This window comes from Cinclus cinclus, chromosome 12, assembly GCF_963662255.1.
Source record: "Cinclus cinclus chromosome 12, bCinCin1.1, whole genome shotgun sequence".
In the NCBI taxonomy this organism is placed as follows: domain Eukaryota; kingdom Metazoa; phylum Chordata; class Aves; order Passeriformes; family Cinclidae; genus Cinclus; species Cinclus cinclus.
The window spans coordinates 7,051,778-7,076,915 of record NC_085057.1 but is presented as its reverse complement, the minus strand read 5'-3'; the positions used below and the strand labels follow the sequence as shown (position 1 = coordinate 7,076,915).

At 44.3% G+C, this 25,138-nt stretch overlaps 1 protein-coding gene across 1 annotated transcript in view; it reads left to right on the top strand.

Moving 5' to 3' along the window:
- Positions 1 to 9,610: 9,610 nt before the first annotated feature.
- SYNPR (synaptoporin) overlaps positions 9,611 to 25,138 on the top strand; it is a 103,378-nt gene continuing 87,850 nt past the window's right edge. The window contains exons 1-3 of the mRNA XM_062500767.1: positions 9,611 to 9,711; positions 9,758 to 9,817; positions 9,934 to 9,999. Of these exons, the coding sequence (XP_062356751.1) occupies positions 9,800 to 9,817; positions 9,934 to 9,999 (84 nt within the window). The 5' untranslated portion in view covers positions 9,611 to 9,711; positions 9,758 to 9,799. The remainder of the gene's footprint in view (positions 9,712 to 9,757; positions 9,818 to 9,933; positions 10,000 to 25,138) is intronic.

Sequence of the window (25,138 nt, the reverse complement as noted above, 5' to 3'; positions counted from 1 at the left end):
CAATCCAGGGAAGTGTAGGGATGCTTACACAGCCTCTTGGACCAGGGACCAAGAGCAGACACGTGGGAATTGCTGTTCCTGGCCAGAGATACTGAGCTTGAGACTTGTACCTTTTCATGGCCATATCACACCACTGAATCAAAGTTGTTATCCAACACATGAACAGCCAGACCCTGCCCTTCCAGTCACACTTGCTGAGCTCCCTGCTTAAGACCAGAACAGCTGGATTTGGTCATTTGTGCACACATGACCCTTTTATGGCTTCCAGTGCTGTGGTGAAACACTGCCAGTGAACTCACTGGTCCTTTTAACTGCTAGGACTCACTCACTAAAGTATGGGGTACAAAAATACATCTGTGTGTGTGTGTGTATACATATATATATGTACACTTCCCCATGCCTGGAAGTGTCCAAGGCCCCTTTGAGCAGCCTGGTCCAGTGGAATGTGTCCCTGCCCATGACAGGGGTGTCAGAACTGGATGTTCTTTAAGGTCACTTGCAAACCAAACCATTCTGCGATTCTCTGTGCATACATGGAGATTCTCTACAGATCTCCAGCCTCTCCAGGAAGTTCTGGTATATAGAGGTCATTGAAATAAACTCTATGGCCTTCATAAAGATCAGACTGCTCTAAAAGTTGCTCCTGCCATGGCAGATTTGGAGAAAAGCAGTGCAGTATCACTACACCACCTTTTGTTGACAACAGCCTGGGGGTAAAAGAACTTTTTTATTTCCTTCTCCAGCCTCCCATTCTTCTATATATGCCTAGCAAATGCTCTCAGACAGCTTGAGCTTGTAATTTCTCCCAGATAAGTTTTTCTCACAGGCTCAAGCCTTTGTTTTCCAGCTCCCAGGATGACTCTGTGAGAGCTGCCATTGCCCCCAGCTCCTTCTGCACCTGAAGACATGTCCTTGAAGGACTTCAAATGCTTATGAAAACTGAATCAGGAAATGTAGTCAAAAGCTAGAATTTGAGGAAGAGAGACAAAATGTGATAACATACAAGCAGGAGAACAGAAAGAAAAGAAAGTCTGCATAATTCCCTTCTGCTACTACATTTTTAAGGTCTCAACACTCAAGATTTTTGCTATTTCTAAGAAAAATTACCTTCAGCAAGAAAAGAAAAAATTATGTCTTCTGGGAGGCACATAGCTATAAAGGTGACCAAACTAGGAAACACTCAGCAGCTCTACCCAGACTTAGGAACAGCTCTGTGCATAACCCACTGCTGCCTTACACAAAGCTCTATCTGCCACTCTTATCTCCCCTCCAAAAACAGGCAATAGTCCTGCTGGGGGACTATCCAGAGCTTTGTCATAACAAGACTTTAGGAGGAGCAAACTCAATATTATCTCCCTCTTCAACACAGCCCTCTCTAGCTCTGCTCAACTGCTGCTATTTGGGATTTTTGTGATGGGCTGCGTCTGCTTTCTTTTTAATTACTGTTTTGCTTATATCTCTGAGTTTTAAATTCCTTTCTGTTATTTTTCCATCCATATTTTTCACTTCATATTTCATGCTGCTTCTTCTGTTTGGTAACACCCTCTCACTGGGGGTTTTGTGTTAGTAGTCCCTGACTCCTCTCTGTCCTGCAGGGTCTCCTGGTGTTTCTCTTTCCAACAAAGTAGTGGGGTCAGAGCTCTTCAAAACAAACCCAACAGTCAGGGACTGATGGGTGGTTGGACAACTCTAAAAGGGTATTTCTAACCAGATGGGAAGGCTAATTTATCCTCATGAAAAATGAGTGTTGTTTGGTAAGTAGGAATAATATACTGGGTGGCTCTCTGTGTTTTACAGCCCTTACAATAATTTTAGAAGTACTGACTAGACTCCCTCAGAAACAAATTGAGAGCAGGATCTTTGCCCTTTTGCACTGTCTCTGGGGCAGGGGAGAGCCTGACCAGAGTTTGACTAATGGTGAGGATCCAGTCTCTGCTCCATTTCTGTGGGCAGCTGTGAAGATTTTGTGAAGTCCTTGGTGGGGATTCAGATTCAGAGCAGCACACCTTGGGCTAGGAAGAGCTGGTTCTGTGCTGGGTGAGCTGCACCCCTCCCTGTGAGTGCCTTTCAAGGCAAAGTGAACCCAAAAGGCTGTTGAAATTACCAGAAAAAAGTGCACTTTTTTTTTTTACTTTTTTTTTTTTTTTGTATTTTAATCTTTCCACCAAGCCTAAAAAAAGCCCTTGGTTTTTAAATTTATTTTGTTTATTAGTTCCAATTTGGTGAAACTCAATTTTAAAAACACACTATCCCGGGAGCAGAGAATGGATTTCAGTGCTCTCAACATTGCTATAAATAGTACGTCAGCAACCAGCATGACTTGTACAACAGCTTTAGCCAGATTGCAAATCTGAAGGAAATTCAGATAATATTTAGCATGAGAAAGGGTTGTTATATTAATTGTTATTGAAAGGAAGGTCCCCACATAGTTTTTAAAATTCTCTATAGTTATAAAAAGTTTATTCTATTACATTAGTTATCTACTGTTTTGAGGTGTTACCAATAACAACTTCAGCACATGCTGACAAATGGTTAGCAAAATTTCCAATTAGATGCAGAGACCGCTTTATTAAAACCTGAAAATTTACAGCACTGCTTATTGCTCAGCCCCAGAGCCTGGGAAAGCACTTGTGAAAACTGTAGTCAGTGTGAAGAAAGCAAAGATAATGTGTGAATTGCCTGCAAGGAGGGCAAGAGTGGGGGCTGATGTTCAGGGATGTTATAAGCACTTTTTTGAGGGCTGTAGATTCTTGCTTTCCCATAATTTACACTCGTGTAGTTCATTTCATGTTTCTGATCCCCAAAAGCAGGATGCAGAGAGCTGCTCATTTCCTAAAACTTTATTGAAATTCTATTGCAGATGACAGGAGCTGATGCTGTGCTTGAAACTCCTCTATCCACCCATCAAGTACTAAATAGGTGCCTTTTAGAAGAACATCCAAGCAGGTCACTGTCTTTAATGCCTTGCACACCCAGGCTTTCACCAGTGGAACTTGCTGAGTGTTTTGATCTGGTCTGGAGCATCCCCCCTTGCTGCTGTGACTTTGCCTGGCCTGCATACCAGATGATGCTTTGCCTCTCAGCCTGGCCTCATCTGCAGCCCTGTGCTTGGGGCACCCACTGGGAAGGATGACGTGCACTTGAATTTTCCCTGGCTGGAGAAGAGCTGAATTTTCCTCTCATGGTTTGTGTGAGAGCTCAGACCAGCAAGTAGCAGTTTTAAGGAGAAGGAGCTGCTGTTCTCTGAAGTGATGGGGCACCAGCTCCTGACTCCAGGCTATGGGTGCATGGGGAGTTGGACGGGTATTTCCTGGAGAGTAATGGTATTTGGGATGTTTCCCTTTGCATTTTTATTAGCTGTCCTACACAGCCAGCTGTGAAAAACACTTTCCAAGTTGCAGGGCTGTGCTGGTGTGAATTTGGGGATTTTGGTGAATTCGTATTTTCCACGTTGTGTTATGGATTTGCACCTACCATGCTGTCAAAGCTGTAATCCAGACCGAAGGAGCTAAGTAAAGGCTCCCCTAGCAAGGAAAGGACAGGTGAGATACTTCTTGGGATAGAGACATGTGTATGCAATATGCTTACCTCATCCCTCCTTAAGGATGTAAGTGGTGTGGATGTGCTTTATCCCAGTTAAGGAGCAAAGTTTGGGTGTGTGGTATTTCCCCTTCAATCCTGGAGCTGACAAGGCGAGCCCTCCCCACCACCTGGCTAGCCATGACCCTCTCATTCCTTACCCCAAAAAGAGAATTTTCTCATGCAAAACAGCAGCAAGGTGGGTTTTGTTGTTGCTCTTGTGCCCTAAATGGGCACTGGGTCAGAGCACAGCATGGGGATATCTCCTTCATGGGGCTGGGACATCTGAGGGTATCATCTCCATGCAGGATGTGGTAAAAGCCCCTTCCTCTCTGCTTAACCCAAAACAGCTCTGATTTCTGCAGCTCTTCCTTGGAGCCAGTGCACTGAGATTTCCCCCTCTTCCTTTAAGGAAAAAAAAAATACCTAGCATTTAAACATTTGCTTTGGTAAAGGATGAAATGGAAAAGTAGGTCAGATTTGAAGGATGCCAGCCCTGACAGTGTCCCTTCTAGAGCTCCAGACCCAGGTTTTTGGGGAGAGACTGAATATAACTGCAGCAGTGCTTCTCACGCTGATTTATGCCCTTCATATTCCTGTGTATAAAATCAGCCTCCAAATGCCCAGGACAAATTATATCCCCATGATTTTAAGGCATTAATTTAGTTGCTAGTGATACACTTATGAAATGAAGTTGCCCCTGTTCAGCTCCTTTGAAACTTAGCTGGGCTTTACCATGAAGCAAGGTAGGGTTTTTTGCTTTTAAATAGTCTAAACTAAATTAGCTGGAACCTAATTACAGAATGCTTTTGATTAAAGCCAGACAATGTGCTGTGGAAGCTAGGATAAAAAATGACAAGACAGGATGGCAGTGAAAGATTAGGAAGGAAAAGAAAAATGACTGATTAGGTTTTAAAATCAAATCAGGATCGCTTTTTATACATGGAACAAAGGTTGCAGCCAAGTCAGGCAAACCTTTTAGACTAAGGAAAACCTGACTTTCAATAATATAAATTTTAATTTTATTTCACAGGCATATAACTGAAATCCAAAAAGAAAAAATTCTGCATCTATTCTTAGAGATCAGGAGAGAAATAGTTGTGTGTGATCTAGAAATCTTACTAAGATAGTTTGACTTACAGATATGATACTTTTGGTCAACATCAGCTGTGCAGCCAAGCAGCTGGCTGCTCTTGCCTTAATCACTGAACCTTTAGAAAGTACTCCATAATTATTTTCATGCCATACTCTGAAAATAACCCTGTTTAAAGAAATTATGCATGTTGCTAGAAAAACAAATGCTGATTCAACGAAGCTCCTTTCAGAAATACTTTTGTACCTTTAGCTTAATAATGAGCAATAGCCTCATTGCTCTGCTGATTTGAATCCTGAAAACTTTTTATTGTCTGGCAACACATTGAGATGTGCAGTTTCTTTCCAAGCTATTTTGCTTTAAAACAAGCACATGTGGGTTTCTGTTTGCAGACTGTTTGCAAACTATTCAGTTTCTGAGGATGGAATATTCTGCAGTCCTGTGGCATTACAAGTTATTTACCTTAGCATACAGTGAGGGGGGATTAAAATCCATGCTTGGCCCTGTCATCTGCATGGAGGAAAAACTGAGAAATGAGATTCCCTGAGAAATTAGGTTTAATAAGGATTATTTATAGCCAGTGATGTACACCTAGGATTAGAAAGTGCAGTGGGGGAGGGAGCTTATGGGTGTTGGAACCTGGCTGGGACCTAAGTCTGGTCTGTTCCATGGATCATCGTATGTGATTCCTGGCCACATGCAAGGCAGTTATTGGCTATCCCAAGGCCTCATATTTTGTTGATATTGTGTTATTAAATTTTAGAGTGAACAAACCAAAAAAAAGTGAAGCCAAGCCATGAAATGACTGGCAAATGACTTTGGGATGGGTGAGTGAACTCTGTGCCAGGAAAAGGTGAAAAGCTCCCTGGTGCCGAATACAGCCCCCGGGGAAAATATTGAAACCAAATCAAAATGACTGGGAGTTTTAAAAACAGTGTAAAGATCCAAGAGATGGCACCAAGCTCTCCTTTCTAGGAGATAATGTATGGCAAACAAATTTGATGGAGACCCCGAGAGGATGAAGTGACCCTCGACAGTGTGGATCTCGAGAAGAGTGACAGGTAGAGTGTGAGACTGAGGCCTGGCTGGAGCTGGGAAATCTGGTGTGCTAAGTGCCATATGGTCCTCCCAGCGTGTGTGCGAGACCTCATTTCCACACCCAACTGCTCACAGAAAAAATTGCACTGGTACTATCACCAGTTGCCTTAAATTTTCTTCAAACTGGGTGACTCCACCATCTGGCCCTTGCTGCTGCAGCTTGGATGACCCATGGGTCATAGGCTTTGTGCTCTGTCACATGCAAGGAAAGATATTTTTCTCCTATTCATCCTTTGTGCACACACCTGTGTGCAGATACACCTGGCTTACATTTAATGTCCAGCCTAGGAGTACAAGAGATTACCCTTACCCTTTCCACATCAGCAGGTGGAAGTAAGATTTAAATCAAAGACATCCCAAGGAAAACCAAAGCCTCACTGCCCTTTTCAGCCCCTCAAGGCCGGCATGGCTCTCACTGCTGCAGTCCTAGACAGGGGCAGGAGCATTACCATCCCTTAAGTTAGTGTCCCTGCCCTACAGTGGCTATGTTTCCATTCCCACAGGGAAAACTAGATCCAGAGCCATATGCTGAGGAGAGGTGCTGGCACAGTTATGCTTCCATGGATCTGCTTCTTTCCAATCCCGTGTGGTCTGCAGTCCACATGTGTGCAGCAAAAAGCCTGAATTCACTTGGTCTGGGGCTTAGACTACACTGTAGGAAATTATTTATGACAACACAGGTTCAGGCAACCTGAGAGAAGTCTAGCACACATCTCTTGGCAAAGCTCTTTGAGAAAAGCTTTCCAAGGTAGAAATGAGAGGTAGTCACAAATTGATGCTTTTCCTACTGACACATAACATCTAACAGATGCAGTTCTAACACTTGCCATTAATCAGGGAAGCTTCCCACCTTCTAGCCAAATGAAAACTCAAGGTATGCACATCCTAAAATAGGAAAGAAATCACTGCCTGTAGCTGGACAAAATGCTAATCCTGAAATTAGGATTCTAGCTTTTAAACTTGCCCTATTAGGACTCGATCCAATTAATTTATTTTTTTTTTATGAGCACTAAAGCTCCACTAGTGTCCTGTGGAAAACCTTGGCCCCCAGCAGTGAAGTAGGACTGGCATGGCTGCTTCCCCCTACAGCACTTCTGGACCCTTTCCAAGGAAAGGAAAGGGCAGGAGCCTCCTGTGTGTGAGATTCTGTGTCTATGAAATACTCTGAGTCTTTCCAGTCTATTTTTCATTCAGCATGGAGATTTGTAGCTGCACCTCTGTTTTTTATTGATTCATGCATGTCAAGCCCAGCCATCCAGGTGTGAGAAGAGTGAATATAATGTAGTGTCCTGGGGTGCAACTTCTTGCTGTGTCACCAGTAATTGCAGACATATCATGTCTGATAACCTGAACACACATTTCAGAGTGTGTATTATTACATAGGATCAAAAAAATGTGGAGCTTTAATGTAATTTTCAGAGCAAGGTTTGTACTAGGACACTCAAGACCTGGGATGGAGGTGCTTTTACTTCTGAGCTGACTGGGATAGTTTTAGAGAAAGCAGCTGTGAAAGCCAGAGACACTCTGCCATATCTAAGAACAAATGCTAATAGCTGTCTGGAAGAGTTAATAATGGCAAGAAGAGGCACTGAGCACAGGCTAAAAACCCAGGTTCCTGCCATGGTTCTGCAAGGATTTCCAGCCAGTGGAGGAGCTGAGGTGGGGATGGCCAAACACTGAGGAGCACCAAGATGAAACATAGCTAGGATGGTGGAGAGGGAATGAAGGAAAAACCCCCAAAACAGCATGAGGGAGCTCCTGCATCTGCTGAAAACCCAAGTATGCTGGCCTAGACAGCATTGGGGGCAAACATCCCAGTTGCAATCAACAAGTAGTAAAGGTTTTAGGAGCATTTGCTTTTGTTTTCCTTTCTTTGACAATTTTTGAAAACTGAAGTTCAAGTCCTACTAAAATCTCAGGCTTATAGTTGGAGGTAAGTTTAATAAAGAGTTAGTGAATTAGGCTTCCAGTTGTCTGTGGTAGTCAATGGAGATGGGAAAGATGTTTTTTTTCCAGAATACACTACTGATAAAATTAAGGAAAAAATATTCTCCATATCTTCCCCAGTCTACTGCTAAGTTATGGCTTTACTAAATGTTTCAGCATTTTTTTGAATCTCTGGGAGGTTTTTGAACTGCTTCAATACATCCACAGCTGTAAGTCTCTTCATGAAAGAAACCTATTAAAGGAAACAGCACATGAGAGTCACAGTAAACAGCAAGTGATGAAACTTCCCACAGCCGAGGGCTTTGTTGGTGGGAATACCAGATACCAGAACTGGAAATCTCTGCAGGAGGGAGAATGGTTACCCTGCTGCTCTTGGGGACTGGACTAATTCACACTCAATGATCCTTGTGGGTCGTTTCCAGCATGGGATATTCAATGATAATTTCTTCTTCAGGCATGAGAACTGAAGGCAGGTGGCTTGCAGTGACCTGGCTCTGCATCTCTGTACCAGTGGGAGAAGTTCTGGCTGAAAGTCAGATGGATGATTGTGCATCCCTGCCTGCTTGTGCATCTTGAGATTGATGAATACTCTGTCCTTCTGTCTCTGTGAGGAGACTCCGCCTCCCACGGCACTGGGCCACCAGCAGGCAGTTCTTAGAATTGCTGAGAAGTGTTTTGTATTTCCTAGAGAACGTCATATAAATAAATAAAAGCACACTCGATACTATTTTGTAAGGAAAATTACCCATTTTCCTTTCCCGTTTTTTTCTCCAAGGTGGAAAGAGAGGGGCACAGAAAAGACAAGAATTTTTAAATGAAAAAAATTAAATGTAATTCTGACCTCAAAGCTGTTTTGGATACTGTTAAAAATATATATATATATTTTTAACATATGGACCCAGTCCCACTGCTACCAGACTTCAGCTGAGTTTGTTCCAGATCCGTGATTTTGACACAAAATCGCCTGCCACAAGTTCCAGTGAAAACTCCATAAATTATCTTCTTCTGACTGTCCCTCCCCCTCTCCCCCATCTTATTAACTCCAAGAGTGCATTTAGATTATAGTTTGGGGTTTTCATAACAGACAGTTTGAACAAAGCTAATTGACTCATTTACCTTTTGCAGATGGCTGATTCCTTACAGGGAATAAAAGCTTCAGGTATTTTTTAGGCACATCTCTGACCTACTTATGGACGAAATCCTATTTGAGCACTGGTGTCCTTCAGGTGGCACAAGCGGTTATCAGGGTGGCAGGGAAGTTGAATATGCAAATATTTGCAGTCTCGGGCTCTCAATCTAGAGGTTGTTGTGCTCTTAAATGGGGTGATGATGGATTTGTGTCCTGAGCCTTTACTGGGGCAGGGATTTGCTCCACGGCAAAATCCTCACGGCGCTGTTTTACTGTGACAAGGAGCTGGAAATGCTGTCAGCGAACTTGGATGGACACAGGGAACCTCCGCTCCTGCCGGACTGTGCCACCCGGGATGGATTAGAATCGTTAAGGCTCTGCTGGGAAACGAGGCCAGGACAACAGCAAGGCAGAAAACGCTGTTCTGCTGTCAAGGAAATGCTCGAAAAGCAGGAGGGAGCGAGGGCTGAGAGCACAGAGCTGCAGCCCTGCGGCCGCGGGGGAGGCGAGCGAGTTCGTCCCGGGAGGGGGAGAAGGGACGGAAGAGCACGGGACAGCGGGAGCCATCCCCTAAAACATGAATAGTGTCTGTGCGCGCGGGGAGGAGGCAGCTTGCTTTCTTGTTTCTTTCTAATTTTATTTTCCCCGATGCCTTCCTTCTCCTTTTCACCAGAAATAAAATTTAAAGAAATAAAAATAAAAATAAAATCAGCAACCAAACCCCACTAATTCCAAGAATGCTAACAGCGCTGTAAGGAGCGCGGGGCGGCTCCGCGGGGCGGTGCGGGGGGAGCGGGCCCCGCCCGGCTGCTCCGCCCGGCCTGCGCGGGGGCAGCGCCGCGCATCCCGGCTGCCGGGCGGGTGGGACAGACGGACGGACGGACGGACGGACGGACGGAGGGAGGCTCCGCCGGGCTCCGCCGCTCGGCTCCGCTCCGCGGGGCTGCGGCGCCATGGAGGCGGTGGACCAGGTACGCGGAGCCCCGGGGGCTGGCTGCGCTGGGCTGCGCCGGGCTTTGCTGGGCTGGGCTGCGCTGCGGGGCGCGCGGAGCGGGCGCGGTGCTGACCCCTCTGTCTCTGCCCGCAGCTCGCCTCCGCGGGCACTTTCCGCGTGGTGAAGGAGCCGCTGGCCTTCCTCAGGGTGCTCGAGTGGGTGAGTCCCGGGCTCTAAGGGGGTTGCGAGGGGGCTGTCGCCAAAGTGCGCGCCCGGCGGAACAGGTGGGAGCTGGGCCGGGCTCAGGGACAGGGACATGGGGCGAGGAGCCGGGGACTCGCGTCCTACAGCGCTGTGGCCGGCGGGGCGGGCTGGGTTTGTGGGTGACCCCCCCCATCCTTGTACTGGCTGTAAACGAATAAAAAAAAAAAAAAAAAAAAACAAAAAACAACAAAAAACCCAAAACAACACCGAGGAAAACAAAATCCTCGTTATGCATTTAGCAAACTTGTCTCTGGGCCGAGCGGGGAAGGAGGCGGATAATTGGTGTGCGGAGCAATGTCACTGTGTGTTGCTCTGATGCTCATTCGTAGTGAAGTCTGCAGGTCAAATGACATCCATCGCCAGTAGGTCTGCGGGAGCAGAGAGCCTCTCTGAACGGAAAGTTCAGAACATGTCATGGAGGATTAATCACATTCCCCTAACGCCGACTGGCTGGGGAATTATGTAAGGCGTGTATTTTGGGGGTCGCATCCCCGTGCGGGTGCGTTTATCCACATGTTGGCACCTGCAACATGCAGGGCGCCTCTGAGGGGATGTTCTGGTGTGCTGAGGGTAGCTGCTTGTCCCAGACTGTCCCTGCTCATCAGAAGCAGCTCCTCTTCCCCACTGGGCACCTTGAAGCATCAGGTCCTGTGGAGCTGGGTGATGGGGATGTGGTGGTGCCATGGCCTGGGACAGGGTGGCCCCACAGTGGGGTCACCTGCATGCGGCAGTGGAAGGACAATGTCTCTTGTGTTCTTTGCCCAGAGCTCTACAAGCCCACCCAGCGCTGCTTCTCCCTCCTCAAGGAGAAGTCAGGACATCCAGGGGATGAGCCCCAGGCCCTGGTCTGGGGGTGCTTCAGCCACTCTGCAGCACTCACTGTGGGCCAGAAGAACAGGGAGCAAAGCTGTTCCCATGGCAAATAACCACTGGGAGCATGGTCTCTTGGCCCTCTGCCTGATGAGACTATGTCTGACAGAGCTTGGGAAGAGAGCCCTTCTGGGAAGGACTCTGGGCTGATGGACATGGGCTGTGCCATTGAGAAAATTGTTCCCGCCCCAGTCAGTGTGTTTGCATCCTTGGGACAGCAAGTGGGAACTCTTCTCTTGGCACTTTCCTGGGTCTGTAACTTCTTCCAACAGCCAGATATAAAAGCTGCCTTTGTCCTGGTTGGAAGCCACAAGTAGAACTCTTCTGGCTGCTGCAAGTGCACGTTGCCTGTGTGTGTACACATACATGCACACACTGGTGTGTGTAAACAGAACTCTTCTGACATGGCCAAAGTGAGCCAGTCCTTGGCAATAAGGCAGAGTAGGAGAAGGGTGCAGAGTGTATTAACATTTAAAATGATGAGAAATTACTTTCTATCCATTTGACATGTATGTGTAAGTAGAATTAAGCACAGTTTATGATATTTCAGAGTGTGGAAGGCCTTATTTTTTAAATATACTTGACAAGCTTTTTTGGATTGATGAAATTTCATCTCTATTCAATTAATCTCATTACTCCTGTGTTCCTTCTCTTCTCACCTCTCTTATAATTTCCAGTCTCAACTAATTGTCCATCTCTCCCTCAGACTCCTTTTATAAGCCTAATCATAATTTTAAACTTTCAGAGAAGACCAAATGCTCCAGTCAATTCTGTGTCCACTTCCATGTCCCCCAGCAGCCTCACAGACCTTGTTGCACGTGATCAGAACAGTCAAATTACACCCCTTAACACCTCCCACTTGAGTCCTAGATTGCATCTGCAAGGAAATAAAGTTCATAGCCCAGCTGGTGATGCAGGATTCTGGGCGTTGGGTGGCTCCCGTGCCTGGGGGGAGGCTCTGTGGTGTTGCAGCACAGATGGCAGAGCTGTGGGAGTTCCTCGGAAAGGCTCGTAGGGTGGAGGTGGTGTAGGCTGAGAATGTCCTCAACTTGCCCATGCAGTCCAGCCTTGAATTTTCACTCTCATTGTTTGGGCAGTTTGGGGTGGCTTATGGTGACTCTGGGGTGAGCTGCTGAAATTCGTGTGTTTGTGGGTGAACACGTTTGCAGTTCTGGAGGTAACTGAAGTGGCTGTGGGTTTCTCAGATGTGAAATTGTAACTGTTGCAGAATTAATCTTTAGGTGTGCAGATTCCAGTTTACTTATACTCTGGCTCAGACATGGACCTCTGTCTTGAGGAGCAGGGACCTTATCTGACCTTCTCAATTTCCTACTTTGATGGTCACCTAATACCCAGAGGGAAGCTGCTGAGATAAGGCTGATTTTTCTGAATATTCATAGCACTGTTATATATTTTCATTTGTATTTCCCATGTTCATTGTAATCTTATTTACAGACAAGAAATAGTGTTTAGAAACCATTAAGAGACAACATTGGCTCAGGCCTGGGAAAGGTTAAGAGAAAGAAAAGAAACCAAGAAATTGACTTGTAGCAATTGTGCAAGAGTTGCATTTTTTGAACTCTACTTTGGCAGTAAAGCACACTGATCACAAATCTGAGCTTGGAAAAATGCACACAGCTGTACTGGGTGAGGCCTGGGTGTTTCCAGCTTTGAGTCAACTCATGGCATATGCTGGGGGCAGGGAAGAGCTGTTTAAAAGCTGTATTTGTTCTTGTTCCTCTTTAGTCCCTTGGCTGTGACTCCACAGATCTTTGCATGAGAAGAATGTTCTTGTGAAGCTTGTTTCTCAGATAATCTACTGTGGCACTGCAACCAGTAGCAATGTCACAAGCACTCTTACAACTTCTTTGGAAAAGTAGCTCTCTTATACATGCACCTGACAATAATGAACAAGGAAAGATGAAAGGGAAGAAATATGTTCATTCGTCTCCCTGGATTAATTTCAGTCCTGTGACTCTCTTGCATGAAGCATGTGTTTAGGCTGCTTTTATTTGGGTCTACAAAAAGTGAGCAAGACAAGCAAGTTTGTCCCTTTTGGTCTCTTTGTTTGCACTTGCTGCCTCTCTGGAGCCATAGAAGATGAAATTAAGAGGAAAAAAAGCAAGGCTCTCCCCATGCAGTGTGATGGGTATAGGAACTACCTGCTGTATTCAGGCTGTTACTGGCAAAAATATTTTTGTAAAAATGAGAACTTTGTATCCCTAGGCTGCAGGGGGTGGGCGTGGGTGGTGGGGTGTGTGGGTGTGTGTGTTTAATTACATTGTGAATTGCCACAAACGACTTTCCTTCTGCTAACCCAAAGCAACCTGATACTTGTCCAGTTTCCTGTAAGGTAACAGGAGTTGCAGTGCAGTCTATAATGCCTTTCCTCCATAAATATTGTCTAATAATGTCTATTCCTCCATAAATAGCAGGGATGCAGAAACTCCACTGTTGTGCCAGTCAGGAGATGCTGTGATTGCCTTGATGGTTATCTATAGGTTGGTGTTTTAAAATACCTTGCAGTGAGCTCCCATCTCTACCAATTTACAGCTCTGTCTGGGCTGCTATGGGCAGGGAGTATTTTTGACACAAAGGCCACACTGTAACTTTGTGTAAGCCAGTGCAGCTTTTATCAGGGCACTTGTGAATCATTTATGTTGCACGTCAAATCTTGTGGACACTATGTTTTTTCTTAATAGGATGACTTGGAAGTGAATGTTAGGATAATCAGTGAACTCAAATGTCTCTGAGTTGTTTTATATATAAGCAAAAAAACCCCCAAACATTGCAGGCCTTACATGACCGGCTTTCATCACTGCTCATGGGCATCTTCATGGGATGTACCAAAGAGTTCCAAAGAATTGCAGGGCATTTGGTCAACAAATCTCTGGGAAAAATTGGATTAAGATGGTTTGAAAGATCTGTGTGTGGTGCATGTGGACCAAGCTAACTTTATTTTGCTTCCTTGCCTTCACACTGTGATCACTTGACTGGTGAGCCTGGAAAAAAGCCAGGCTGTTTCCTGCCTGGCAAGAGTCAAGCTTGCTTTGATGGTGTAGATTCTGAAAGGGCTAGCACCTCTTGCCTTGCACAGAGATGTGTGTTCAGAAGGCAAAGGGAATCTGAATCTTGAAAGACTGATAATAAGTCTCGTCTTTTGTCCTGGTGCTGATTGCTCATCTGGCCATGGATTGTATTTGTTGGATTATATTTGCATGCATATGAATGGACATAAGTAGCTGCGTGCTTTCAAGTGTGCCCTAGAAAAGCCTAGATATCTTGAGATGCTGAAAATAAATGGGAAAGAAATAAGAAGGTAATGCTTGCATGAAGCATGTGTGATTAGTAGTTTGCTCTGTCTAGTGTATTGTCGGCCTGAGATGTTTATAGTTGCTTGAGACTCTTCATCACATTTGCATGTGTTTATTTGGTTTTTGCTTAACCAGAAGGCTGCTGGCTGCTCTGGTATGGGCAGAGACTTAGCTGATGGAGCAGGGTTAGCTTGCTGAAGCTTAATGGCCCTCATGGATGCAAGGTGGAAAAGCTGGGTGTTTGATCTTCTCTACCTACATATTGAAAGAAAAGCCTTAAAAAAGTAATATTTCTTTATTGTCTAGTGATTTTACTTAATGCCAGGATCAGATGCTGCTTTTAATGCTGGACCCATTCATCTTGATGTGTAAGAAGCACATACACATGTTAAAAATGTATTGTCAAGTCTTTTGGTGTCTGCCTGGGCATGTAGGTACTTAGATGTTCATGTAAACTGAGTCCTAGTTGCTACCTCAATGGTCTTGTATGTGTAGTGTCGGGTCAGTAAAACATGTGCCACTAAATAAAAAAATGTAAATCCATTTCTATGGTATTTTAATATTAAAAAGGTAATTACTGTGTAACTAACCCTTCTCTGTAAGCTGTCATTAATTGGATGATTTCTTATAGGCAGCTTAGCATAATGCATGCAAAATACACTGCAGCTCTGGGCAGGCAAAAATTACCACGATGAACCAACAAGATGTGAGCATCCAAGAGACCTGAGCTGTGGGAACAGGCTTCATTTGTCCTTAGCTTTGGGCCTGGAACTTCTGAGCACTTATTGGGGCAATCTGCAGGCAGGGAACTCTGTCAGACAAGTTATTTTTATTAGGAAGAACCCAGGAATTGGATTTTGCCATTAGAATCAGGCTCTGTGGTGTGCAGTAGGAAGGATCTGAAAAGTTTTTGTATCTCACTGAAGCCATATGTCACTCTACCAGTGGGACTGGCATAAAGGCAGCAGAATCACTAGCAGTGCCTACATGGTGTTTTACCCTGTGGTCTTGAACTCTCAACTTCTGTAAATCTCATGATTCCAAAACCTCTGGCTTTGATAAGATACAGTTTTAGATCAAGGTAGCCGAAGAAAGATGGGAGCTGTAAACCCAGAACACAAGTGGAAGAACAGGAAGTCTGTCTTGTGGTCCCATGTTTTATGCAGTCTGCAGAGAGCTGGCTGCTTTGCTGTTCACATCCATGATTATCTGCATGTGTATCTGGTTGGAAACTGAGAACTGTGCTTATCAGCAAGTTGCTGTTAAAATGATACAAATGCTGATACAGGGAGAGAGAAAAGGTCAACAGTGCCTGACCACATTGCAAATAAATGACATCTTTCATCTGGAAAATGCCTACCACTTTCCATTTTAGGACCATGTTGTGATGATGGAAGAGCTGATTTTAAAAGATCGTCTAATAATTCATTTGAATCCTGATGTTTCTCAAGCAGCCCAGAGTGCAACCTGATATAAAATAGTTGTGTAGGGTTAGCACATATAGCTGAGAGGCAGGGCTCCAGGAGCAGGACTTTTTGGAGTTACATGCTGCTGCTGTGGAAGTACCTGGGTGAAACTGGTAAAATCTCATGGTAAGCCATTTCAATGACTGCTCTTATCTGAATGTGGCTGTTTGAAGCATTAAGAATAGAAGATGAGCAAAGAGACTCATTAATGCTAAATTTGATTATATATGCAAACCAGGTTTCTATGAAAAGAAGAACAAAAATGATCTGACTTTCAAACTAGCAATAAGATGTGTGGAGATAGAGGGTTCTGCTATTAGACAAACACAGTTAAAGTCTCCTTGACAATTTTTATGAGGGCGATGTTTCAGTCATCACTCCTGTAAATCAGCATCTGCATAATTGGAGCTCTGGGTAAAAGCCCTGCATGTTGACATCTCTGGATTCAGATGTTGCAGTTGGGAGAGGGCAGGCTTGGAGATGCTTCTGATAAAACCCTTTTTATTATTTGGATGCTTGCGTCCCTGGCTTAACCTGCATTTATGGCAGGTGTAATCCCAAGGGGCAGGAGATGTTTCTTGGTGAAATTCTCCACTCTGCTCCAGGGGAGAGGACCTTGTCCTGAGCAGGGAAAGAGGAGAGGCAGGAAGCAGGTAACACTGGGCTCTGCACAGGGCTGGTGGTGGAAGACAAAGCTGCATCTCTGCAAGCCCAGCTTTTCCCTTGGGCATTGAATAAAAATGCTTCTAAGTATGGGCCTGGGGTGCAGTGTGGAAAACAGCACTTGGCTGTCTGTCTGTCCAGCCCAGTAGCTGCTGGAGGGGTCTTCATGGAATTTACTACTGGTGGGGGGGATCTACAGAGTGCTGTTAGAAACATTATAGAAAGGACCATACAGTGTAGAGATGCTGTGTTGAAGGTGTTTGTTCAAAGTGGCATATGTGCTGCAAAGTGTGACATTGTTGCTAAGGTGACAGCTTGCTTGCTTTTTGGCAAAAGCAAAAGAATACTGAATATAGGCAAACTGAAAGCTTTTGCTTTAATTTGCACACTTATCTTCTGGCCATTGTAGAGATTTTTCAGGTGTGTGTTTGGAAGCAGTGTTTTCCCATTCTGAATACTTCACTCAGTAAAAAAAGCTAATAGTGCTTCCCATTCTGATGGAAAACTTTAAATCGCATGAAATGATGGGGATTCCAATTATTATAATTGTAGCTGTTATTTATGTAATTGGAAAGCTTAGATATATAACATTTGTTTAAGTAAGGAAGTATTCTCTAAGAATATTTTATACAAAAATATTAGGTGTTGTGTCATTAGCAGCCTATGGATGCAGGCACATCCATAACTGCATGTTCCAGATTTTTGGATGGGATATTTGCACACTTTTTCAAGTGCTCAAACCTAAGCTGGAACGGATGGTGTGGGGAGAACTGTGGGTCAGGCTCAGAGGTTGGTTGTGGTGGGAGGAAGCAGAGTCTTGTGTTGGAGAGCTTGGTGTGGTGAAGTATTTTCATCATGCTGCCAGGGGAGAAGGATCAGCAGAGGATTAGACTGGTGTGGCCCCTAAGGAGAGAGGGTTTTCCAGATGAGCAGCCATCTGTGGCATGAAGCAAATGTTATGGACCTCAGTGTTGAGAGCAAAGCAGAAAGGTCTCAAAAGATGAATGTCAGCTTTGGCCCTTAAAGCAGCAGGGTAGGTGCATGACCCAGGATAAAGGCTCAGGAAGGGCTGAAAGTAATGTGCTCATTGCCCTTTATTGTTTTGCCTTTCCTTTTTTCTGATGTTCTAATAGACAGATAAATGTGTTTCTCTGAGCAAGCTGTTCTCTCTGTGCCTTTTCCAGAATGCCTTAACATCTGGGAGAAGGCTGTTTTAGAGGCAGAGCCTGGGGGAGTTGTGAGCTAATACTGTGGGGAGCAGAAAGTGCTGTAGCCTGAGGCTTGGGATAAACATTGTGGGGGGCTGTGAGGGCTCTAGGTCCTGGGGAACTGCTGGTACAGATGTTCCAGCCCAGCTTGGCAGGGCTATTGCAAGGCAGAAGTTAGTGAGGATGTTTTTAGTGATCAGACCATGACACAGGGGGCTTTTGGAGAAGCCTCTTTAATAAGAAGACCCCATCCTAGTCACTGAAATGTGCAGGAGGGAGGTAGTGATAAGGAAGCAGAAGAAAAACTGAAGCAGGAAGATTTCAATGGAAGGTTATCCATTTTCAGAGGAGAGGTGTACAGTCCCAGACCTGCTGTCAGAAATAAATCTGATTTGACACTCTTGCAAAAGTCCCAACCTGTCAGCTTGATCTTTATTCTATAAGAAATACCAAAGCCTGCTGCGAAGAGCCTGACTGAATATTCACTAAAAGTACTCAAAAATCTGAAGTATTGAGGGTGAAATTCTGCCCAGAAGATTTCAACATTAAATGCTACCCAACATCAGCAAGATCATTGATACATCGTGAAGTAATTTGTAGTAACAGCTCTACAGTAGGTCTTTGAATTTCAAAAAGAAATTTATTGTGTTTGTCCTCAGTCTTCTCTTTTCCTGATGGTAATGCTCTGCTTTCCTGTGTAATTTCTCAGTTGATACAAATCCATCTTTAGCTTGAAGTGGTAAGCCCCAGCTCAAATCCTTTGTCACATGCATGTTGGGCGCTTGTATTGGGGCCCTACATTTGACACTGCATTTGACAATCTTTGTATTAGGTGAAAAGTCTCTGTGGCATCCAAAACAGTATTAAAGAAGTAGCAAAATCTTCCTTTCTAGGTTCCCAAAAACCAAGGAGACATCTGGCTTCTTGGTTCAGCCTCCCTGAGGTTGTATGGTCTATGTCTGCCTTCAGCATTCAGCCCAAAATACCCCAGGAAGCCACTGAACAAGCAAACTTGAGCATTACTTGAACTGTTTTCAGAACAATATTCCTGGCTATGTGGAGGTATGCTCAAAGCAAAAGCAAACAGGACAGGGTTTTTTTTGGTTTTGCATCTGTATGCAACTCTAAAACCACATAATTGGGTACCTCTGCTCCTCCCCACACAGAGACCATGTTGCACACAGAACACCACTCCTTTGCATCAGTTTTTTACCCCATTTCAAACAGCCTTTGTATGGAGGGAAGGGGGTCCTGAAGTGTTTGAACATGGCAAGGTCACACCTCCCTGTTGGAACTGTAAGGGGAAATTATGCTCTTGGCTATATCTCATGCCCAAGGGGGTATCAAACCAAGGGGCTTAGGTTTGATACTGGAAATTGGCTTATTACTGCACAATATGTATATAGCAATAATTAATCCTTTGAAGCTGAGCAGTTTCTCTTAGTGGTTTTTAGGGACTGTACTTGAAAGTCAAAGCAAGCGTGGGATTCCCCCACCGCTAAATCCATTAGCTGATAAATCCAGCAGCGCTCTCCTGATTGCCATCTCCAAGGGCAGTCAGTGTGCTGGAATGGAATAAGGACCCGGTTGGAAAGATGTCTGCCAAAAAATTGAACAATGGATGCCTTCCTGTTCAATTTTAACATTTTAATTAAATTCTTTGCTGCTATGCGCCTTTGATCTTGGTGAGCTGATACACATGGTGTGTGCTGTTGTGCTGTAGCTGCGTTTTGTTCTAATCTTTCACGGAGATGCAAGGATGCATTTGAGGATGGATAAAAGTGCAAAAGCTGCTCACTGCCAAGTACTGACTGCATTGCAAGCTGCCTTTTCCAACTGGTGACCTATGGGCATGTGGACAGAGGGATTACTCACAAGTATGGCTCAGTAGAGCTTCTCTCTAAACATATTCACTCCCATTTTTTAATCTTCTGTGAACAGTACTGCAAGAAGAGTTTCCTTGGTGGAATTACTCATTGAGAGGGTTGAGGCCAAGAGTGGAGATTTTATTGCGAAAAGGTTTTAATTTCAAGTGGAATAATTAATAAAATTTGATTCTTCAGTCAGAGAGCAGGAGCAATGCTGTATGTTGTTGGATGGGCACATCCATCGATTAATCCCAGCCAAGTGCCCAGTTTGGGAGCATTTGGCAGGCAGCTGGCTTTCCTTGCAGCCAGACACAGAGCAGCAGGAAAGATATTGGAAAAAGTTTCCTCATGGATTTTAGGCTGGGGCAGGTGATTGAGGATCATGTGGAATGTTTGTCCTTTGTGATTTGGGTTGTACCTAAGATGTCAAGGAAGAAACTGTCATTGCTACATCAAAAGGAGTCATTAGTAGAGTTGCTTTGGGAAAAGAAATTTAATTCTTAATCTCAATTTCCTTTGAAAACTGGCACTTGGGTGAGATCATGAATGGAGGGATATTTGTGACAGAAATTACTATATTTCAACACAAAATATTTCTGTAAAGAGCTATTCTCTACAGAAATGGTTGTATTTTCCTCCTCTGCACACCCCACTGAAATACTCCAGGCTCACTCCTTCTGGAGAAGCCAGTGATAGGACCCTTCTGCCCATTGGAATGGTTGTGGCACCTAATTTCCAGAGCAGGGGCAGAGTGGGGGGCCAACCCAAACTTGCTGAAGGCACAGCAGTGGTGCTCCCAGGGTAGATGTTGCAAGCCCTTAGCACTGGCTCTGAGAAAGAAAAGTCAAGGTTTTTTTGGAGAGATAGCAATTCTTTTGGAAAAAGGCAAGTCTAAAATGCAGAAAATTGTTTTGGTTGGAAATTGTCATCTGACACTTCAGTCCATGAGTGCATGCTGGTGTTGTAATCTATGCATACATTGTGTGCCTAGCCCTTTTTTTGGCCGACTGTGGAGTTTTTCAGAGCTGTGCAGGGCAGCACAGTCCATTCAGCAGACAATCAGCATTCCTAAGCCTCCGTGTTTGCTGTGTTGGCTCCATGGGCTGTGCACGGTCCCTGTCGCTCGTGGCAGGCAGCTCTGCAGAGAGGGCGCCTGTTCCAGCACAAAATCTGTGCCTGTCCAGATTGCCAGGCCCTGGCAGGCAGCAGGAGCTGGCTCCACGGTGGGCTGACATATGCAGGGGATGCTGGCTGTGCCACGGGGTATGAGCCTCCTGCCACTGCTGCTTCCCAGGCAGGGATGATGCCATGGAAATCATGGAAATGAGCTCCTTGCCCATGGCTCTCTGCAGCCCAGCAGTGGTCCCCACTGCAGGGACCTAGTGCTGTCACTGCTTTTTTTCCCCCTTTCTCTTTTTTTTTTCATCCTCTCCACCATGGCTTTCATGGCAGAATGACAGCAACAGGAGAGGGAGAGATGGGGTTCAGGTCTTGTGGCAGAACTGATCCAGCACAGCTTCTGTTGCTGAGAAATCAAATAGAAAAGCTCTTTCTGCTGTAAATCTCACCATGACATAGTTCACTCATTTCTAAAATTGGCTTTCCCTCTTCAAATTTATGTGCTCATTAGTGCTGGCCACCCATGGGTGCAGCATTGTTTGTTCATGCAGCTGGAGGGGCTCTGGTAGAGCTCATAAATGTTCATTGTGCAGCTTAATCCCCCAAAAGTAGTGACTCAGCAGTGATCAGGCATCTCTCATGGGACAAATAGTTCCCAGCTATTCCCAAATTGCACTGAAACCCATGTGTCACTGGGCTGCCAAGAGGCAGGGCTTGAGTACCCCACATCTGTATTGCTTCTGCACAGAGAGATTGCTAAGCATCTCCTGGGAGTTAGGACAAGACTACTTGTTTAAAAGAGAATTTTTTTTTTCCTGGGGATTTTTATGCTCCACCCCATGATGTGCTTTGGGATGCATTCAGCTTTCCCTTCTGAATAGAGCTCCAGATGATGGAAATAAATTATCATAAATTAGAATAGATTGCACTCTTCAGCATCTCTACATCTGTCATTATGTTTCTTTAACAGTTCAGTTTAACATTTATACACACTCTGACAGCAGCTACTGGTGTGTATGCTATAAATATTGGCTTGCAGGAGACATTAATGGAGTTTAGGTAAACGTTTGATGCTGCTGAGATTCTGTTCCATATGGTGGTATGCAGAAAAATGAGATTCAACATGCCACATATAGCGGTCACGTATTCCCTATGGACTGGCCTCCTGGCATTGCAGCAGCTCACCGCCCCACCAAGAAAGTGCAGGTGCCTTCAAAGAGGAAGGTGAGATTCTAACAGTCTACTCTGACTTTTACCACCTCTATCTGTCTGTGATGATTTCAAGATGTAGCACGTAGACATGGGAAGTGCTTTTGAAAAAGAGACATCTCACAGAAGCAGCAGTCAGTCAACAAGGTGTGGGAATGTTCTGCTTTGAACATGTTTAAAGAAAACCCATGGGCCCAGGTGCCATTTTGTTAGACATTAACTCAGTGGTAGGGTGAGAATTTTGTGCATTGGTTGGTCACAGTTCCTGAACCTGTAATTTTTGACTGTACCCCAATGTAGCTATCACCAAAACTACATGGAGGGAGCGTGGCACGAGGATTTGAGGAGTCTGGCTTGCATCCCTCTGACTTACAAGAGGACAATCATGACAAGAGGCAGGAAGAAATATATACTGGTTCCTCTAGTGTTCCTTCTGCAGCTCAATAGAATTTGGGTGTCTTCCATAGGTTTGGGGGTTTTGCTTTGTTGGCTTGGTGGGTTTTTTGTTTGTTTGTTTGGTGGGTTTTTTTTGTTTGTTTTGTTTTGGGGTTTTTTTGTTTTGTTTTGTTTTTTTGGGTATTGTTAGTTTGTTGCTGTTGTTGGTTTTTTTTGGTGTTTTTGGGTTTTTTTGCTAATTGCAACACTGATTAATGCAGCCTGCTGATGTACCTGTGTCCTCTGCAGTTTCTCTGACCTATCCCACTTTCAGACTAGAAGGAAGGTAAGAGGTCTGTGCCAGGCTCAGCACTGCAGAGGGGCAGTTGGGGTGAAGCAGCCCAGCCCCTGTTCCTGATATGGGGCCCTGGGAAACATCTGGCTTGTGCTGGCCCTGGGGCACATCTGCTGCAGAGAGCAGTGCCTGCTGCATTTGCATTTGCCCTGTGTAATGCAATGTAAGTAATGAAGTAACCACAATGTACAAACTGACTCAAAGCAGGGCAATCTGAGGAGAAAGTACTCTTCACACTGTAAATTGCTAAAGGTCTTTATGATGCCAGTGAATTAAAAATCAGAGAAGAAAAACCCTCCAGTGCTGTAAGTTCAAGATGAATCTTTTAAAAGCTGCTGGTGGGGAGGGGAAGAGATAACTTATCTGAATGGAAATGTATTTAAACTCTGTATCTTGTACAGTTCTGGGTTGCTGCAAAGCTGGAGACATTTTTGTATAGACTGAATAGGTTTCTGTGTTGATGTTTCCCCTTTCAATCTTAATTGTTAGTCAGATTTTCAGTCTTTTGCAGGTTATTTCTTTTAAAAGGAGTTGCTTCAGATGTTTTGGTGTTTCAGTCTTATTTATTCACACTGGCAATACAGAGGAGCCTGGTGCACTTCTGCAGCCACCTTCCCCCTGAGTGAGCAGAAACCTCTCTTGCCTTAGAGTTTCCAGGTTTTTTATTGTTCTGACTGCTTGTGTGGTTCTTCTGCCTCAACTTTCCTCTGCTTTTTTGCTCCTATGGAGGAAAAAAAAAAAAAGGTTTGTAAAACCATTAACAAAATCTTCTTGCCCAGAGGAAAACCTTGCCCATGAATTTCCTTTGAACACTTACTTGTGTCTGAGCTTGAGGCTGGCATTTAGGTCTCTTGAATGGTGCTTTAAAGGAACTAAACTGTACTTAAAGAAAGTCAGCATTTACATTGGCCTGATGCTAAAGACATTTTAGCCCAACCAATGAGATTTTATGGTGAGCCTTGGTCCAGCAAGGAGCCCTTCAGCCTTCTCCAATCTGAGAGAGAAGTTGGGCTCTGAGGAGCAATTTCAAAGCATTGAAACTCTTTTATCATTGTTTGTTGTATTTGTTTTTGCATCTTTTGATTGTTTGAGGAGTGGACAATTTAGATCTGCACAGCCTGGGTGCTACTAGTACAGGCGTGGGTTTCTCCATGGTGCCCAAATATAATCGTGTAGAATTTGGGAAGGAATGTGCAGTGAGAGGAAATTCATGTAAACAATCTGCATTGGAACACTTGTCATGAGGATGTCTCTTTGAATTTTGTATTTAATTAACCACACTTTAAAAAATTTATTTCTCATCTACACTGTAAAGATGCTTTTGGCTGGAGAGGAGAGAAAGGAACCCTTATTCTAGATGGATTTTCTGTTTGTTTTCAAATACACATTATGTTCTCATAGGAAAGAAGTTTATGTGCTTCTTTTTCATCAAACCTTTTACTTTTCACATATGGCTGACATTCATAAATTCTAAAGCTGTTTATTTTAAGCTTTCTACCCCCATTGCAAACCTGGAGATGACCCATTCTGTCACCTGTCCCTGGCTGAAAGGCCCTTTGGGGTAGGACGGGAGAAAAGTCACACATTCTGCATTCCAATCAGTGCTGGATCTCAGAGTTTAAAAATATCACAAGTGAAAAACATGGGTGTGAGTCATACAGAAAGCACCCTTCGTTTCTCAGGAAGTAAAAATATCAGAAAAACACATTCTTCAGATGTTTCCTCCTGTTGAGAGGTAGCCACATGTAAGATTTTTGTTTGAAGTGTTGAATCATAAACATTGGTTCCCTGCTGTCCCACTGACCAGTGGGTACAGGAGACGCCTATTAAACATTAACAGCTCATACTGTGCCAGAGCTACATCAGTCACGAGGGTCTGGGTGAGCTTTAACATGAAGAGCAAAATGTGGAGAAGGCTGCTATGTCTTTTCTTGAGTCACTATACTCCAGTGCTCAATCCCAGTCTGCAGTAAATACCCCACTTCTACAAAGCTCTGTGCTCACTTTGCACCTAAACACTCATCCACATCTATCACATGTGGTGTCATATTCCAGGGCAGCATATCTGCATGCTTTTGGGGGAGTGACTTCTTTCTTTTTATTCATTACCTTTGCCCCTCAGGAGCAGCAAGACCATGGTTAAGTATCAGCTTGCTTTAGTGGTATGTGTGAAGCAAGCGTGTTTTAAAATGCATATGCATTTCCCTCTGTTTTTACAAGATTAATATTTGAAAGGTTATTTAATATAAAACTGCCTAAAGTTGTTTAAATCTGAGGCATGCTGGAGAGATCAGAGAACTCTTATCAGCTGTTGATGAATTAGAAATGAGAAAATCCTTTTCAATTTAAGTGGCTTTTCTTGGAACTTTTTGCATGTTTAATATCTTCATTCATCCTTCTCATAATTGTTCCAATTTCAGCACTTTCTGAGTATCGATGCAGATGTGCACAATGCACACTGTTCAGTCCCTCATCCCTTTCAGCCAAGCTTTACATCCCTGAGGACCATCAGGAAACTCCTCCAAACCATTTGTCTAACATTTTCCTCCTATGGATGCAAAGATTGAGTCCTTAATGGATAATGTCCTTCTTGTGTTTGAAAAACCTTCTTGTGCTGCTGTCTGAGCGATTGGAGAGATCATGAGTG